General features: G+C 45.6%; 1 protein-coding gene across 1 annotated transcript; it reads right to left on the bottom strand.

Moving 5' to 3' along the window:
- Positions 1–931: 931 nt before the first annotated feature.
- TBP (TATA-box binding protein) lies at positions 932–19364 on the bottom strand. Its single transcript, XM_069954698.1, has 8 exons — positions 19266–19364; positions 14583–14739; positions 13401–13723; positions 12117–12204; positions 4590–4681; positions 3702–3869; positions 2684–2778; positions 932–1549 (listed from the first exon to the last, which is right to left on the bottom strand). Exons 2-8 carry the CDS (start codon positions 14631–14633, stop codon positions 1470–1472), a joined length of 897 nt encoding a protein of 298 aa, XP_069810799.1. The 5' UTR covers positions 14634–14739; positions 19266–19364; the 3' UTR covers positions 932–1469.
- Between the last annotated feature and the right edge of the window lie 402 nt (positions 19365–19766).

Here is a 19766-nt window from a genome sequence, read left to right as displayed (position 1 = left end):
TCTCCAGAGACAGCACCACTCGTCTCCAATTTAAGTGCAGGTTTTGTGACTCCATTCCATTAAAGTGAATGGAGCTTAATTGCAAACCACACCTGACCTGGAGAGCGGTGCTGTCTCTGGAAGAAAGTAGCCATGTTTGTGTAGCACTGGATAACCCCTTTGGAGTGCCAGAAGAGACACTGACAACCAATGATCAAAAACGCATTAAAAGGAGCACATGGCATTGCAAACTGTGTCAAGCCCTGTTGCTGTACCTGATAGTTGTCCATTAGTGTACCCTACTGTCACCGCTGTTACTGTACGTAAAATCTGAAGAATTTGCTTCTAAACTTCTAAGCCCTATAACATCCTAAGAAGTAAAATGACCTTTACCAAATAATGCAGACATTACACCCACTTTTCGTTTGAAAATATTTCCCCCCCTATTTTTCCTACCCTAAAACTCAGATGTCTTATCAGGTGCAAAAAAATACTGTACATCCTCTGAAGTTCCTAATCAAGTAAGGGTCCCTTTACACTTACACACACACAATCTGACAGATTTTTGCAGTCAAAAACAGGAAAGGATTTGAAAAGTGGAGACATCTCAGTCTTTCCTTTATGACCTGGTCTGTGTTTGTCTGTTCCTGGCTTTGGCTGCAAAAATCTGTCAGATAATCTGTGTGTTCAGGGACCCTTACACTGGCAGTCTGATGGACAAATCTGGGCTTGCCAGAGAATGCTACTTACCAGAAGCCATTGTGCCTACTACAAGACAAGTGGACAGATCAGCAGTTCGACAACCTATTTTCAGTTGCGGGTAATGATATTGTATAACATGAGATCTGGGAAAGTTTCATACTTGCAGCTTTGGTCCAGGGGTTTGGGGGCAGGCCATATTTCCCAGTATGACTGGGCAGGTGGTCATTGCTTCAGTCAAACATGTATTACATTCGGAGAATAAAACTTTATTTTTGTCCAGCTAAACACTGAGATTCAGGAATGTTTCTGGCACAAGAAAGTCATAAAATGTGCACTGGAGCAATTTACAAACAATGGCGGCTTAAAGTGGCTTTACTGAAATTAAAAAGACATGAAATACTGCAGATTAACAGTACCAAGAAAACCCATAGGGGAAGAGTATGGGCCCCATGTGGCATATGTACAAGTGCTGGGCCTCCTTCCAAGAGATGCAGAGTAATAAAATAAAAACTCTGAAAAAAAAGTTATACAATGGTAAAACTCAGTAAAATGCAGTATTAGACGCCTCATAAAACTATTAAAACAAAATTTTTTACATAAAATCTGCATTCTCTGAACCATTTGGCAATTAAATAAAATGTGAAATTGGGCGAGAGGAACATACTGAAGTCATTGGAACACCATATGTAACTAGAGTCCATCTCTTCTGATAACGGGATGTCAACCATGTAGAAAGGCTTTTGGATTGCAAAACACATACAAAAAAGGTAAAACTGCAAAAGCGGCTGCTATGTTGTCTTTCTAAAGCCTTTAAGGATAGGGTATATGTTTTCAAACGCTTCATAGATCTCTCCTCTAACTTTAGCACCTGAAAAAAAGGAAAAAACAGTAATGATGTCATTTAAAGAAAGAGGAAAACCCCTGGATGCAGCAAAAATTACCATGTGTGAACATGGCCTGAGAACAAAAAATCTCAGGAGGTCTAGAGGGTAATGCTGGGACTTTTAGTTCTTCAATACAGTGGAAGAGTGTATTATATTGTAAAGTACCTATTCTAGACAGGGTCTGGGTGCTACCACATGCACTGCTGGAATACTAGCAGACTGTAGGGCTGTACTACAATCACTGGGAGAGGGGGGTGCAGGGGCTTGAGCAGGATTCACAGCCATCGAACGTCTGCAGAAATCTGCAAGATTCAGCCTATTCTTACCTTTCCGCTCTCTTCTGGTGTCCTCCTACGTCATCTTTGTCCCCGGCTAAACGATCCATCCTCTACTTATAAGCTGGACTCGCCTGGCGGTGACAGCCACTGGCCATAGCTCTGTCCCATCTCAGTCAGTGACCGGCTGCCGGGGCTGTCACCCTCAGATGAGTGTCTCAGAAGTGGAGTCAGGATCGTTCAGCCGAGGACCGGAGATGACGCAGGACGACACCGAGACAGCATGGAAAGTTAAAAATAGGCTGTTTGTTATGTCCTGCACCAGGGAAGCAACATATTAAAGAAAAGTTAATTATGAGTGGAATATCCTATGAAGTTGTAAATTTGAAAAATAAATAAATAAATAAAATAAAATAAAATTCACTCGTGTCTTTAGTGAAATTAGATGTTTTGCAACAGCTTTAGGAAGGGTACTGGCAAGAGTGCTGGGGGAGGGGTGTAGGCAGGGTGGGAGGACTATGATGGTGAGCTGAGTAAATGCAATGCATTCTAGTACTGAGCAATTGCTCAACCAGGAGTGCAACCACAAAATACAGAACTAAGACACCAAAACAAATGTATTTTAGGTGTCAGACAGGTAAGGAATGCTATATGCTTCTGCAGCGCATCTACTTGTGTTACCAGATGTCTGAGAAACCCTTTAAGAATACGCTGACATGTACATAATCTGCTACAGATATTATACTGCAGAAAATACCTAACAGAGGTGGAAAAATACCAAAAACCCGGGCAGCAAATCCATTACATTTATTTCCATAACACATTGAGATGATTGTCACTTACCTGTTAATACCACTTTTCCAGACACAAATATCAGTAGAACAATTCTTGGCTTGATCATTCTGTAAATAAGACCTGGAAATAACTCTGGTTCATAGCTAGACAAAAAAAAGGAGGGGAAAAAAAGTTTCTAACTTTAGCATAAGAGTGAAAAAAAAATTATTAAAAGGAGTTGCCAGGCTAAAACAACTGATTTGTAAAAGTGAATTGTGGATCCCATGGGCAGCCTATCAATAGTTGATTAACAGGATGGTAAAACCTGGCTCCCCGACTGATCAGCTTCTCTCTATTCATTGGGTAGCACTGGCAATGTGTAACTAACTCTGCTTCTATTCAATCGAATAGGACCTTAGCTGCAGTTACACATTGCCACTGCTACACATCTTGTGACATATCAGGCATGTCAAAAGTTATTGATCTCATCAGGTTTCACTGCTGTGATGAGGAGATATAGCCAGGGAGAAAAGGGCGACAGCAGCGAGATTCACACCCCGGCAAAACCTCCTGATCGTCTAATTTCAACAATGTAAGTCTACAAGGCTACATTGTTGAAATTAGCGCCGGACAGAGAGTTGATAACATGGCCGCTACACACTCTCCCTGGGTAAATCTCCCCATCATAGTGGGACCCGATGTGATCAATAAACTTTTGAAATACCTGATGACATGTTAAAAGTTATTTTTAACACAGGTTTAAAGCATTCAAATGATTGGTGAGACAGTACACTGCAATACCATTATACTGGACTGCAAATGTAACCCTGCAGCCACAGATACCTACAGGTGCAGGACCGGCGGCAGTGAAACCATTGTCTAAATGCAGCAGCTGTAAGCAGCAGCACATACAGTCCCTAAGGCGGTGTACTATAAATGTTAAAACGCTATACACGCAGCCAAGTGGCAAACACGTTTCGTGATATATATGAAATAAAGATATATATCTACATAAGTAGATATTGGTGTATTTACAGCAATATACCCCACTAAATACTGTGGAAAAAAAAAAAAAGTTCGATTTTACCTGCTAAACTGTTGATGCGTAAGCACCAGACCTTCTAATCGGATTGGAAACTTCACATCGCAGCTCCCCACCATATTTTGGATTTTAAAATCTAAAAACTTTGCAGGGAATCCTAACTTCTGTACAACTCGAGCGTACTTTCTCGCCGCTAACCGGGACTGTTCTTCACTATAAATAAAAAAGATAAACAATTAAGCTCATGGATATCTCACTGCTGCAGTACAAATAACATTCAGTTTAATGTTTTCCAAGAGTAAGATAGATGGGATATTCTTTTATTAGTCATCAGCATATAATCAGCGAGCGCCCAGAACCTCAAAGTCAGGGAAAACTTATAATTTCTGAAAACTAGACATTCGTGTACCACCAGCCTATTCAGGTCCTTTCGAAACCGCATGCAGCACTTGATTAGCGGTGGCTGCAGAGGTTGGATGTTGCCCTAGTAAGTCCTAAAAAACATGGCACATATAGCTTATGGCCTATGGATGTATCCATGTTTTCCAGGCAGCATACAACTTCTGCAGCCACCTCTAATCAAATACCACACGCTCAAAGACAGTAGCATGCATGGCATTCGTCTCAAATATATAATCAGAGTGGGTCTCACTGCTGACACTCGCTCTCATAAGATGAGAGCAAAGGAAAGATCGTGGCAGCACAGTCTGTCAAAAATCATTATCAAAATCTATGGGAAATTTTGACATTCCGAGCTGTCGGCTGGGAAGTGGATCGTGCTGCCGTGATCTTTCCCTGGTTATATCTTCTGATTACAGGATGTGTCAGCTGTCAGACCCGCTCTGATCAATACCTTTCGACAAGTATGATGACGCATCAAAAGTTTTTAGTGACATTGCCCATTTACTCTGCAACAGATCAGTGAATACTTGCCTTTTAGCTCCTGTGCAAACCATTTTACCCGAGCTAAATATAAGCGCCGTTGTACGTGGTTCTCTTATCCTCATAATTACAGCAGCAAAACGCTAGATGGAGATAGAAAGAAACCAATGTTATACATATTTCCTGACAAAACGTAACAATTCTTCTAATATTCCTGGATAATGTCAGCAATAAGATTAAGGGTCCATTTACACAAAAAAATTGTCTGACAGATTATCTGCCAAAGATTTGAAGCCAAAGCCAGAAACAGACTATAAACAGGGAACAGGTCATAAAGGAAAGCCTGAGATTTCTCCTCTTTTCAAATCCATTCCTAGCTTTGGTTTCAAATCTTTGGCAGATAATCTGTCAGATAATCTCTCTGTGTATATGGGCCCTAAGATGGGTGACAGCTTAAGATTTTCAATGAAGCATATACACTGGGATAGCAGACCTGTGATGATTAAAAATAAACCAAAGACACTTAAAGGCTTGAGTTTTATCATAAATTACTCAAGAGTTGTATAGAGTATACTGTACTTTGATATGTCCGGTGGCTCCACAGAGAATGAATGACGCTTTGGGTAACGCACAAACCTGCAGCTCCATTCATAACAAAGGAACCGGGGAGACTATCTACAGATCTCTGGGGGGCAGATCCCCCATGATAAGGAACAAACAAGTTTAAATTGGCAAACCCCTTTAAAGTAATATATTCATCTGCAACATAAGATGAACAATATCTTGACTCTTCTTTCCTAGAAAAAACATACTGCTACTACTGGTGACTAAGGCCCCATTCACACGTCCGTGTCAGTTTTTACTGTCAGGAAATCCTGATCAGGAGGCCTCAAATATCATCCGGAAAGTATCAGGATTTCCTGACAGTAATCCGTTTTTACCATCAGGAAAAGCCTTCAGGATTTCCTGATGGAAAAAAAAAGCCGGAGTTACTCACCGGTAATGTAGTTTCCCCGAGTACATGACAGCACCACCAGAGAGAGGGACTCCGCCCCCCAGGGACAGGAAACCTAGAGAATAAAAGGAAAGGCCCTCCTCTCCACCCTCAGTGAATATCCGAGACTGAAGAGAGCCTTATAATTTTTAATCATGCATATACACGGTGTACAAACATATAATCATAACATAAATTTATCCATCTTGCTTTTAGAATAGGAAACACCTCCTTACCTATGAACTGTTAACAGAACCCCCTAGGTGTTCACCCAGTGAGAAATAGAGTATTAAGGGGTGGGAATGTAATGGTGCTGTCATGTACTCGGGGAAACTACATTACCGGTGAGTAACTCCGGCTTTCCCCATCGACATGACAGCACCACCAGAGAGAATACCAGAGAGGAATTCAGGGTGGGACTACAGCTTGCAAGACCCTTCTACCAAAGGAAATATCAGAAGTAGAAGACAGATCCAAACGGTAGTGACGAAAAAAAGTGTGAGGAGAAGACCAAGTGGCAGCCTTACAGATCTGCTCTAGAGAGACATCTCCCTTCTCTGCCCAAGATGTTGACACTGCTCGCGTGGAGTGAGCCTTAAGAGAGAGAGGAGGCGAAAGACCGGTGGAAACATAACATAAACTTATGGCCTGTCTGATCCAGTTTGCTAGCGTACCTCTAGCCACCTTGTTCCCTTTATTGGGACCAGAAAATTGTACAAATAAATTTTTTGACTTCCTAAATGGTCTAGTGATGTCTAAATAGGCAAGGACTGCCCTCCTAACATCTAGACAATGATACTCTCTCTCTTCCTCATTTGTGGGCTTATCAAAAAAGGAAGGCAAAACCACTACTTGGGACCTGTGAAAACTTGAAGCAACCTTCGGCAGGAAAGCTGGATCTGGGGTAAGTATAATTCTATCCTCTAGAACCTTTGTATAGGGTTCCGAGGCCGAGAAGTGAATCATCTCACTTACCCTCCTGGCCGACGTAATTGCTACCAACAGGACAGTTTTTAGAGTTAGCAATTTTAGAGACGTCTCTGCTAGCGGCTCAAAAGGGGCTTTTATTAGGGCTGAGAGAACTATATTAAGATCCCAAGGGGCCACTCTATTAGTAATCTTAGGACAGAGTCTAGTTAAGGCCCTAAAGAATCTAACAATCCAAGGGTGTTTTGCTAACGGGTGATTGTATAATGCTCCTAGAGCCGAGACCTGTACCTTAAGAGTAGCTGCTTTTAGTCCTTTCTCAAGTCCTTTTTGCAGGAAGTCCAGAATCGCAGCCAGGTTCGGTTTGTCAAGGTCTATTGTCGTGGTGCCTATAAAAGTAAAATATGCCTGCCAAATCCTAAAATAAATTTTACATGTTATAGGCTTTCTACTTTTTTGTAATGTCGTGATGACTGCATCCGACAACCCTTTACCTTTCAGGATTAACCTTTCAAGAGCCAGGCCGTCAAGTGGAGCTTGTCCACTTGTGGATGCTGCACTGGCCCCTGAAGAAGAAGATCCGGACGGTCCGGGAGAACCCATGGGTCTGATATGGACATCTGAGTTAGGCAGGAAAACCACGCTCTTCTGGGCCAAAAGGGGGCCACTAGAATCACCCTGGCCCTGTCCTGCCTTATCTTCCTCAGTACCCTTGGAAGAAGAGGTAACGGCGGAAAGGCATACATTAGCCTCCACCTCCAAGTCTGTGACAATGCGTCTATTGCTAGAGGCTGGTCCCGGGGAGACAGCGAACAGAACTTTGTCACCTGCCGGTTGGCTCTTGTGGCGAATAGATCCACCTCCGGTATTCCCCATAAGTCCGTGATCATGTGAAAAACTTCCGGGTTTAGTTGCCATTCTCCCTGGTGCAGTGAATTCCGGCTGAGGTAATCTGCCCTGATGTTTTGTGTTCCTTTTAGGTGAACCGCTGATAAGGATAGTAGATTTTTTTCTGCAAAGGAGAATATTTTGTAACAGAGGTCCAGCAAAGCCGTACTTTTTGTGGTTCCTTGCTTGTTTACAAGTGCCACTGAGGTGGAATTGTCTGATAATATTTTCACGTTAGAGTTTTTAACATAATGTTTTGCCGATTTTAGGGCTTCTAATATTGCTGCTAACTCACGATAGTTTGAGGATCTATCCCTGAAAGATCCATCCCAACTACCCTGGAAGTCCAACTCCCCTAAGTGTGCTCCCCACCCCCTAGGGCTAGCATCAGTTGTGACCAAAATTGGAGAATACATATTCCAACCTAAACCTATTGTGAGATTTTTCTCTACTAACCACCAGGAAAGACTATCCGTGACTTCATGGGGAATGACTGTCTTTTTGTCTAACCCTTTGGGAGACCCATCCCACACCTCCAAAAGGCGTCTTTGTAAGGGTCTACTGTGGATTAGGGCCCAAGGTACTGCTGGGATGGTTGCAGTGAATAGACCTAATAGAGACATACCCTTCCTTATGGTTATTCTGGGGTTTTGTAGTACTGCGGTTACTGTATCCCTTAGTTTGCGTATTTTGTCTTCTGGTAGGTAGGATTTTTGAGAAGATGAGTCTAAGTCTATTCCTAGGAATCTTTTCTGCTGGGCTGGGGATAGAAAGGATTTTTCATTATTTACAATCCATCCTAGCTTATCTAGAATATCTAGGGTTCTCACTATTTGAGTATTTAGTTTCTGCTCTGACTCAGCTACCAGCAAAAAATCATCCAGGTATGGAATGAACAAACCTGGACCTTCCCGAATGTGCGCTGCCATCTCTGCGATTATTTTGGTGAAAACTCTCGGGGCTATTGCAATTCCAAAGGGAAGGGCCTGGAATTGAAGGTGACACAGGTTATTATTAATCCGTATAGCAATCCTCAAGTATTTTTGATATTGTTTGTGTATGGGTACATGCAGGTAGGCATCTTTTAAATCAATGGAGGCCATAAAGCAATTTTTCTGTAATAAATTTATTGTGGACTTAATGGATTCCATTTTAAATCTCTGATACTTTAGGAATCTGTTAAGGGGTTTTAAATTAATAATGACCCTAAAGGATAAATCGGGTTTTTGAACTAAAAAGAGTGTAGAGTAAAACCCCTGTTCTATTTCACCGTGTGGCACCGGGACAAGCACGTCCTTATCAATAAGAGAAATAACTTCTTTCTCTAGAGTCTTAGCCCCTACTTCTCCCATTTGGCTCTTCGTTATTACGAATCGTGTGGGGGGGTCGGGAGATAAAGTCAAAGTCCACACCTTCCTGAATGTATCTCAGGACCCAGGAGCTGCCACAGATCTTCTTCCACTCCTGGGCAAAAAATTTTAATCTACCCCCCACCCTGATCCCAGTATTACTGGGTAGATGGCTTCTTATAGGTATCGGATTTTTGGTTGAAGAGGTAGCCCCTAGATTTACCGTATCCTCTACCTCTTCCTCCTCTGTCCGATCCTCTTCTACTGAATCCACCCCTACTTTGGGGACGAAAAAATCTATAGGCGTTTGGTTGAAAGGAGGAGGGAAACCCCTTCTTTTTATCTCCTGCCTTCTCCAATAATTTGTCCAGTTCTGACCCAAACAAAAATTCTCCTTCACACGGAAAACTGCAAATTTTTGCTTTTGCAACTGCATCGCCAGACCAGTTCTTAAGCCAAATAGCTCTTCTGGCTGAGTTTGATGATGCTGCTGACCTGGCTGAGAATCTGAGCGCATCGGCTGAGGCATCTGCCAAAAAAGAGGTAGACTTCTTAAGTTGAGCCAAGGAGGATAGAATAGTCTCTTCTGACTCCTTGGCCTTAATTGCATCCTCCAGTTGTGTTAACCAGACTAACATTGACCGGGCAACACAGGTACCAGCTACATTAGGTTTAAACGTAGCCGTAGAAGACTCCCAGGCTTTTTTAAGGTAACCATCCGCTTTTTTGTCCATGGGGTCTTTTAACGTGCCTAGGTCTTCAAAAGGCAGCTGAGACCTTTTTGAAACCTTTGCAATAGCTGCGTCTATCTTGGGGGGCCCTTCCCAAGATGGGACCTCCTTTTCGTCAAACGGATACTTCCGTTTTACGGCACGAGGAATAAAGCCTTTACGGTCAGGTTTTGCCCATTCTCTATTAATCAGTGCTGATATGGTTCTGTGCACCGGGAACACCCTTCTTTTCTTGGATTCTAAGCCACTGAACATGATATCCTGCACGGATCTCTGTTCCTTCTGCTCCTCAATCTCCATAGTGGAGCGCACCTCCTTAACTAGAGTATCCACATCCTCCACTGAGAATAAAGGCTTCCCGGAAAGTTCATCATCTGAATACTCCGCCTCTATCTCATCAATAACCCCCTCTTCAAACTCAGTGTCTGCAAGGGCTACTGCTTCCTGAGAGGTACTTGGAGTAGCGGGGTTAGGAGCAGAAACAGGTGCAACCGCAGGAGATACCTGCACAAGGGATTTTTGGATTTCCTCTTTAATTAAATCCCTAAAAATAGAAAAAAATAATTCCTGAGAGAGCTGCCCTTATTATATTATTTAACATAATAGAGAAACAGAGAGAAGGAGAAAAACAGGAAAAAAGAAACCGTCTCACTTCATGGATGATAGAATAGAGGATATATTAGGTGTTTCTGCAGCCACCATCTTATCAATGCAGGATTCGCATGTTGGTCTGTCATAATCTGTAGGCAGTCTCCCCTTGCAAATTCTACACTCCTTCTTTGCAGGCCTAGACTCCTATCAAAACACATTTCATTCAGTAATGTAACAAAAAATACAGACAGATACTGCTCACCACTCTGTGCCTCCGTCTGTTACCCTGGATTTCTCTGCTGGCCCAGCAGCATCCTTCTTCCTCTCGCTCATGCTGGCTGGCACACAACAAACACTGTGAGATGCTGGCCACCACTCACTCCGGCACGATGTGCAGCTTTTGAATTCCCCGCCTCGCTTCCTGGTGCCCGGCGTGTGACGTCACATCCGCCGCGCGCTCCGAGAATCCCGTGACGCGTCACCGCGCGTCACTTCCGGGTATTCTCCCGCCGGCCGGATCAAGCTCCACAGCCCTGCGATGAGGCGCACGAGCGTCCGGCCGGCCTCCAGGACTGTGAGTGTGGGCTTATGAACCCAACTAGGGCCCGTTTGAGACTCCCCCTCGGCCGCACCGAGCCACCAGGGATTAGAGGGAGCTCCAGCATGCTACATCTCCAGGCTCCCTGCAGGGACAGGAAACCACTGAGGGTGGAGAGGAGGGCCTTTCCTTTTATTCTCTAGGTTTCCTGTCCCTGGGGGGCGGAGTCCCTCTCTCTGGTGGTGCTGTCATGTCGATGGGGAAAAAAGTGATTTCAATATGGTGTAGTATGCCAACACATATCACAAGTACCCACATCACCCGTCATGTACCCTGCCACCGCGTCCCCCTCGTGTACCCTGCCACCACGTCCCCCTCGTGTACCCTACCAATGCGTCCCCCTCCTGTACATATTCACAGTCTCCCCCTCATGCCGTGTATTATCCTCTAATCTGTTGCAGAACTACAACTCCCATTATGTGATGTAGTCTTGCGTATTACCACGCAAACCATGATGGGAGATGTAGTTCTACTGTGCCCCTGCCTCCCCCTTCCTATACTGTGTCATCTTCTAATCTGTTGCAGAATTACAACTCCCATCATGGACTGTTAGCAGGACATGATGGGAGAAGTAGTTCTGCATCCTGAATGGCCACATGTTGCAGAACTACAACTCCCATCATGGACTGTCAGCAGGACATGATGGGAGTAGTAGTTTTAGGGGATAATCTCACCTGTCCTGGATCCTGCTCTGGCCTCCGTAGTCCTCTTCTCCTTTTGATGGTCCCCGAGGTGAGGGGTGGGGGGTGCCGCAGTCCTGGGGGTGCTGCGGTCCTGGGGGTGGTGATCGGGCTCCTGGCATGGGATTGGGGGGGTCGCTGAGGAGGGGGAAAGGGGGAGAAGAATGGGGGTGCCGGGTGCCGATCACTGAGGTCCGTGGGGGGGGGGGGGGGGGGGGGGCAGTATGGGGGTGTCGGACGGCGTGCGCTGCGGCCCCGGGGGGGGCATAACGGAGGGCATGTGCGGCGGCTGCTGAGGTCCGGGGGCGGAATGAGGGTGCTGGGCAGCGTGCGCTATGGACCGGGTGGGGGGAGCGGCGGTACGGAGATGCCGCGGCGCGCCAGGGGTCCGAGGGGCAGTATGGGGGATCAGGCTGCAGGAGGCCGGGAAATACCTGAGGCGGCGGAAGGAAGAGGCCGGGGGACCGGAGCACACCAGCGGAGCAGACCAGGAACAGCAGGAGGCCGGAGCCGGAGGAGACAACGGGTGAGATTCAGGGGAGAGGGGTACGGGTGGTGGCCAGACAATGCTGAACCCCGGACGCTTTCCTGATATGCATCAGGAAAGCGTCCGCGGTTCCGGCGTTCCCATAGGCTTCTATGGGGGCGTCCGGGCCGGAATCTATTTTCCGGAACGGACACCCTTCCGGAAAAATCCGGAAGGGTGTCCGTGACTAATTAAAGCCTATGGGTCTGGAAATCCGTCCGGATTTCCTGATAGGAAATCCGGGTGGATTTTCCGGACGTGTGAAGGGGGCCTAAGAGGAAACATACGTTTTACCTTTGGATTATATTCAGCATTTCGAGCTCTAAGTGCAATTGTTTTTAAGTCCAATTTGCAGCCAAGATTCACTGTGGACACGATATTTCTAGAGAGAAAAAAAAACAAAAAAAAAAACAACAGAATAAGCTCAACATAAAGCTTGCAGATACAATATTACCAGTCATTCTATACCCCTAAAAAGTTATTCAGGTCTAGCAATTATAGAAGTAAATTACAATTCTATATAAAACTTTCTGAAACCAGTTGATCCGCAAGGAAAAGATTTTTGCTGTAGTACTGCTTTAAGCTGGTGTGGTGCAGTTCTTTCAAGAAAGTAGCTGTTTTTTTCCATGTCCTGAATAAGCCCAGATAGGCTGCGGATCTGCAGCGGGTTTCTCGCTGCGAATTTGCAGCAAGACCCGCTGCGGATCGCTGCCCAGTGCACCCTATGGGCAGACAAACTCCCAGCAGGATGCACATCCCGCTGCAAGTATATCCACAGCCCGCCCCATTAACACCCCCCCCCCCCCCCCCCCGGCCACCGGAGCCTATACGTCACCAGGTTCCCGCTCCGGCTTGCTTCGGGGCCCCCAGTGTCTTCACGTCCCACTCAGCCAATCAGTGCGCTGCGGCGGGGCACCCCCAAAGCAAGCCGGAGCGGGGACCAGGTGAAGTATTGGCTCCGGCGGCCAGGGGATTAACGGGGCGGGCTGCGGACATACTCGCAGCGAAATCCACTGTGGATCCCTTCACTGTCACTTTCAATACAATTACATACTAGCGGCGGAAAATTGTAATCCCGCTGCGAGTATGTAAAAGGCAGCCCAAAGGTTCACACAAACCCAAAAGGTCACCATTTAACTCCAGGTGTCTGGAGAAGTTGATACAGCCAGGACTCCCTAGGACGGCATCCAATTTCTCCAGACACCAGGAGTCAAATGCCACGCGCATTCAGATGAATGGGGCTTAACCTGAACTTTCGGCAAGCTTGCTCAATACTTGAGCACACTATACATGTTCTTCGCTTAGTCCAAACCCAAGCACGCGGCATAAACATACTGGTGGCTGAACTTAGATGCAGCCCAAGGGAGTTCTGTAAAACATGGATAAAGCCATAGGCTGTATCCACCAGGATTCCCTAGCACTGCATTCAACGGCAGCCGAGTCGATAGTACACTGTTTACAAATATTGAAAACCTCCCTAAGAACATATAATCCCAGGTACAGGTATATAAGTACTATTAGGTAAACCAGCTAACAACTTACTTTCAATTTAGATCTATAAATCCAAAGAGTACTTACTGCAACTGAGGTACAATTCCAGAACTTTCTGAGGCAGGAGTGGCTGGGGTGATAGGAGTCATGGGGGTCATAGGGGAAGGATACAGAGGTGTATTGCCAGGTAGAGGTGCTGTAGTTAGAGTCTGTGAGTGAAACAATTGTGGGGTTTGGCCTGACCCCGGGACGCCTTGCTGGGATGTAGACTGCTGAGCCTGCTGTTGCTGCTGTCTCTGTTGTTCTTCAAGAATCGATAAACTGTTGGTTGTTTGTACGGGTTGTGGGGTTAAACCAGTTCCATATGGCATCATAGGACTGAAGATGGGGATACCAGGTGTCATTGCTCCCTGCAAGGTGCGGTGCAAGAAGTACAAGAGAAAATATGAGAGAAACATTTTACATTCAGCAGGTATGGTTCTCATAAGACAAGACAGACCGATTAAAGGCATAGTTCACATCATCTGGTGCCAGAGATTTGTAATTTACTCCTATTAAAAAAAATCTCAAGTCTTCCCATACTTATTAGCTGCTGTATGTCCTGCAGGAAGTGGTGTACTCTTTCCAGTGTGACACACTGATCTCTGCTGCCACCTCTGTCCATGTCAGGGACTGTCCAGAACAGGAGCAAATCCCCATAGAAAACCTCTCTTGCTTTCCAGACTGGAAATATTTCACCACTTCCTGCGGGACATACAGCAGCCGATAAGTACAGGAACACATGAGGTTTTTTTTTTTTTATAGAAGTAAATTACAATTCTCTGGCACCAGCTGATTTGAAGGAAAGTTTTTTTTTGTGAACGACACCTTCAATAAAGATGAAGGCTCAAGAGACAGCCAAATAACACTGATACAGTGAGTGCAGGAGGAATAATACATCAATACTACAGAACTTCCCCTGTTGTAAAAAAAAAATAATATATATATAAACTCAATTTAACCTTACAGCCTATATATTAAAGCTTGGGTTTTGTCAGTCTGATATCCCAGGGGACTAACTGGTATAGGAGGAAATTAGCCACATGGGAATTATGGCCAACAGAACATTGGTTGGGGTGGTTTATATGTATAATTTTGAGGTATGGCACCTTCTTCCTCTTTTCAGAGGGATGTATATAATATGTATGGAGATTTTATTATTATTGAAAATGAATAAAAAATTTTGTTAAGTAAAAAAAAACAAAATTTTTTTGGTATGATGTTACTCACCTGGGGGGATGCAAGACCCTGGAAAGGGGGCAAACTATTATTCTGATCCATCTTCTCTAACACTTCACACAAAGGGACAAATTAAACAGAAACAGAAAAGGTTTTCACGTTTTTAGGCTTTCAGGTTTCATCGAATCATCCCGAATGTTCATCAAATCTGCAAAGGTACAAAGAAAAAAAATCCATCATACGTATGTAGGCCACTGGTGTATCGACAACTAGATGGTTAGAGTATTATTCAGATGCCTATGATCAGTAATGAGGCTTCAGCCCCTAGACAGAGCATCAATACTGAAGGCAGCAGCCATGCTTATCCCCATCCCTCATCTGTTCTATAAGACACCTATATCCTGGAATTATGGAGATTTTAACCAAATACTAAAGGGGGAAATTTATCGAGACCGGCGTCTCTATAGACCAGTGTTCCATACATCCCATCGCTGGATTTAACAAGAGGCGTAAACCTGGCAGATGCCGTATGGCAGGCGAAGGACTCCACACCTCCTCCATAGCAGACATAGATCTCTGCCATGATTTACTCCAGCCTAGTAGGCGTAAATACTGATAAATCAGGCGTGAAAGGGGTCACACCCCGCCCTAAATTTCCCTTTAAGTAACTGTTTGGCAGCCAAGCACATTTTAGCCCATATCGGCCGTTGTCACACTGGCCGTGCAAGATCACTGACAGACAGGGACGGGCAAAAGTAACCCACAGATACTACACAGGACCACTCGTGGGTTATACTCTTCTATATGTACTGTACAGACATTGGAAGAATGAGAGAGAAGACTGTGCTGAGTGCGATCCTCTTTCCTCTGTGTCACATGATTAGTTGGGCTCATAATGTAAGTCTATGAAGCCAAACTGATTATGCTGACACAAAGCAGGGAGCATTTGTACTGTAGTGCTGTAGTTCTGACAATCGGTGCGGGTCCGAATCCTCAGACCTGGACCGATCAAAACACGTCAAACGTTTTCTATGACAGTGCTATTTTTAATATATTACAGTGTTATTCCCATTTGGTATGGCCCCTCTGGCTTGTTTGGCCAGTAAGAAGAAGCAGGTCTCACTGCTGACACCCAATGTGATCAGGAGATATAGCCGGGGAGAGAATGCGGCAATACGGACGGCTACTAATTCCATCAATGTATTCTAATAGACTAACAGTGACATAATCATGAGTGGCCAACTGGGGATGAGGCTGCCGCGCTCTCTCCGGCTATATCTCCTGGTATCAGCAGTGAGACCCGTTGTGATCAATAACCTTTCACATGTCTGATCATACTTCAAAAGGTTATTTGTGCCTTTGATTGGAACATAAAAATATATAAAATGAGGTAGTTTGGTGCTCTGGTGGTGTTCCCCGGCCCCTCATGGCTGTGATTCTCCTGCAGCACCACCTAGATATGTGACACATTATGTAGTAATGCAGTGACCTCTGCTCTCCCAGCCAAAGATCCCACACCTGTACTGTAAGGAGGCAATCATACATTCCACGAATCAGAACCTACAGACGGGTCATCGGCGTATAAATAAAGCGTCTGAATCTGTGCAGCTGCGTCATTACAGGGTCTCATGGAACGTGACTGCCCCCTAACAGCGCTGGTTCTGCACTGGGCCAGTGTTAGGGCCCATTCACACTACAGAACTTGCACAGAATTTTAAAGTGACTGTACCACCAGGCCCAGGCTGAAGCACTGGAGGCGGGCCTTAATGTTAGGAAACCCCCGCCCCTCTATGATAGGGTTCCATTGATTCTAATAGAGTCACGTCATGGAGGGGCTGGGGTTTCTTCCCACTAAGGGTGGGTTGGCCGCCTCCAGTGCTTCAGCCTGGGCCGGGTGGTACAGTCACTTTAAAGGGGTTATCCAGCGCTATAAAAACATGGCCACTTTTGCACCACTCTTGTCTCCAGATTGGGTGGGGTTTGAAACTTAGTTCCATTGAAGTAAATGGAGCTTAACCCTTAGACGACCCAGGGCGTATAGTTACGCCATGGAAGTCTGTCCCCAGACGACCTAGGGCGTAACTGTACGCCCTGGGTGTTTCTCCCGCTATGAAGCGTGCTCCGGAGCGGAGCGCGCTTCATAGCAGGTGGGGGCCGGCTGCAATCAGCAGCCGGGACCTCACCGGTAATGACACGCTGCAGCGATCGCGCTGCCGCGTGTCATTAACTCCTTAAACGCCGCGATCGCGGCGCGACCACGGCGTTTAAGTGTAAGTGACAGGGGGAGTCCCCTGTCACTTACCGATCGGGACCCCCGCAGTGTGACTGCGGGGGTCCCGATCGGTAAAACGGGCCGCCGGAGGTCTCTCACCTGCCTCCGTGCGGTCCGATCGGCGATCTGCTACACTGAGCCTGCACAGGCAGGCTCAATGAGCAGAGCGCCGATAACACTGATCAATGCTATGCCTATGGCATAGCATTCATCAGTGTAAAAATCCAAGTAGTGAATGTAAAAGTCCCCCAAAGGGACTTCAAATGTGTAAAAAAAAAAAAGTTAAAAACACTATTACACTACCCCAAAACCCCTCCCCCAATAAAAGTCTAAATCACCCCCCTTTCCCATTATATAAATAAAACATATAAAAATAAATAAATAGATAAACATAATATACCGTAGCGTGCGTAATTGTCCGATCTATTAAAATATAACAAGCGTCATTGTGATCGGTAAACGGCGTACACGAAAAGAGGGAAAAAAGTGCGCGGATTACCGATTTTATGTAACATTATATATATAAAAAAATTAATAAAAAGTGATCAAAACGTCCGATCTTTACAAATATGGTATTAATAAAAACTAGAGATCATGGCGGAAAAAATGACACCCCATACAGCCCCGTAGGTGAAAAAATAAAACCGTTATAAGCGTCTCAATAGTCCCATTTTATTTATAATTAATTGCCAAAAAAAAGGATTTCATTTAAAAAAAATATATAACATTAGAGAATCTGTGTAACCTGCATATGGTTGTGTTCAGACTGACCTATAGAGTAATAGTATCATGTCGCTGTTACCATATAGTGCATTACGTAGACACAGGAACCCCCCAAACGTTACCATATTGCATTCTTTTTTGCGATTTCACCTATTTATATCTTCATAAATAATATATTTGGGATTCCGTCATACATGTTATGGTAAAATGAATGACGCCATTACACAGTACAACTATTCCTGTAACAAACAAGCACTTACATGGCTTGTAGATAGAAAACAGAGTGCTGGAGCTCTTAGAAGGGGAGGAGGGGAAAACGGAAACACTAAGATCAAAATTTGCGCGGTCCACTGGGTCATTTTGGGCCTGGTCCTCAAAGGGTTAAAGGGGTTATCCAACGCTACAAAAACATGGCCACTTTTCCCCCTACTGTTGTCTCCAGTTCAGGTGCGGTTTGCAATTAAGCTCCATTTACTTCAATGGAACTGAGTTTCAAAACCCCACCCACCTGGAGACAACAGTAGGGGGAAAGTGGCCATATTTTTGTAGCGCTGGATAACCCCTTTAATTGCAAACCACACCTGAACTGGAGACAAGGGAGGGGGAGTGGCCATGTTTTTGAAGCACTGAATAACCCCTTTAGGGTGCGTTCACACCTACCGCATCCGCAGCTTATTTTTCCGTGGAAATCCGCAGGTGCAGATTTCAACCTGCGAGAAATCCGCGTATGTGTGCGTTTTGCAGTTTTTCTGCAGCAAGTTTATCGCAACTGAAATGTCCGTTTAGAATGAGAGACATTTTAAACAGACATTTCAGTTGCGATAAACTTGCTGCGGAAAAAACGCAAAACGCACACATACGCGGATATCTCGCAGGTTGAAATCTGCACTATCAGACCTGCGGATTTCCGCAGAAAAATAAGCTGCGGATGCGGTAGGTGTGAACGCACCCTTAATCTGTTTTTCCCAACCAGAACAAGTCAGAAAATCTGCCTTCTGGAGACTGGACCTGGATTTCTGGTAAGTATAGCTTTGTATACTGCAAACTTGCTTTATATCACATCTACTGTTGGTTTTGCAAGTTATATGGACAGGTACACTAAGTTCTGTCGGCCCCATTGATTGGATAGGATTTCTCACATGCACTCCGCGTGAGACGCCACTCCCGAAATTCTACACAAATTCTGTGTTGTGAACTGACCCTTACAGCACAATCGCAGCTGGGAAAGCAAAAAGCACCAGGAGGCCGATGGGCACTATGAGGGTAGGGAATCCCCCCCCTAGGGAATCCCATACCCCCCCCCCCCCCAGGGCACCAAACCAGCTCATTTACATATAAGAAATTGCACAAAACCACAAGACAGCAATTGGATCAGGATGAAGAGCAACAGGTGCACAGGAGGGAGGTATACAGCCCTGACAGCACAGCATAGCACTGCATGCAGCCACACACAGGAGGGACCCCTCCTACACCGACTACCGACACCGCCGGGATGTAGGGGGCAGCACCGGTCTCTGCCTGCAGCACATTATCGGGCCTATGGTGACCAAAGCAAATGCCCTCACAGCCAGCCGTGCACTCCCGGAGACCCACACCGGGTGCTGCCTCCTATAATCCCGGAGAACCGCCGGTCCTCACCTCGCCATAACATAAACAAGAGCGTAGACCACTGCAAGCACCAACCCGAATACCGGCGCAGGCAGCTGCAAAACACCTAAATCCAATGTCGCCCCCATTACCTGCCGGACCGCGGACAGTCTGTACACACGGCTCACCGAGCGCCCCTCACGCCATACCACCGGCGCCACTATCGTCTGCACATGCGCAGTGACTTACTCTCGCACAGGTCAACCAATCAACGGCGTTTCCCAGCGCTCTGCCTACGTCATTTCCGGTTACTGCTCGGCGCTCTATAACCAGACGCGGAAGAGCCTAGGCATCAATGTAGATGAGAACTGGGTGGGCGTGGCTTGCAAGTCTCGCGTCCAATAGGCGACGGCGAGATTTCAAAGGCCGCGTTATAAGTACTAGCTGTGAGGCGTGTATGTATGCGTTATTATGAGGGGAAGTCCATCACAGGAGCTAGTATAACTATGTATAAACCATACATATGATATTTGCCATGCAGGAATTACAGGAAATACCCCCTCCCTTCTGTATGGTTCTGATTCTCAGATTACTTACGAAGCGATACTCTCCTGCCTGATCCCCCACCATCGGTGCCGGTCCTCATTTGGAAG

This window comes from Dendropsophus ebraccatus, chromosome 15, assembly GCF_027789765.1.
Source record: "Dendropsophus ebraccatus isolate aDenEbr1 chromosome 15, aDenEbr1.pat, whole genome shotgun sequence".
NCBI classification, from domain to species: domain Eukaryota; kingdom Metazoa; phylum Chordata; class Amphibia; order Anura; family Hylidae; genus Dendropsophus; species Dendropsophus ebraccatus.
Note: the sequence above shows the minus strand (reverse complement) of the source record. Positions and strands in the feature narration are given on the sequence as shown.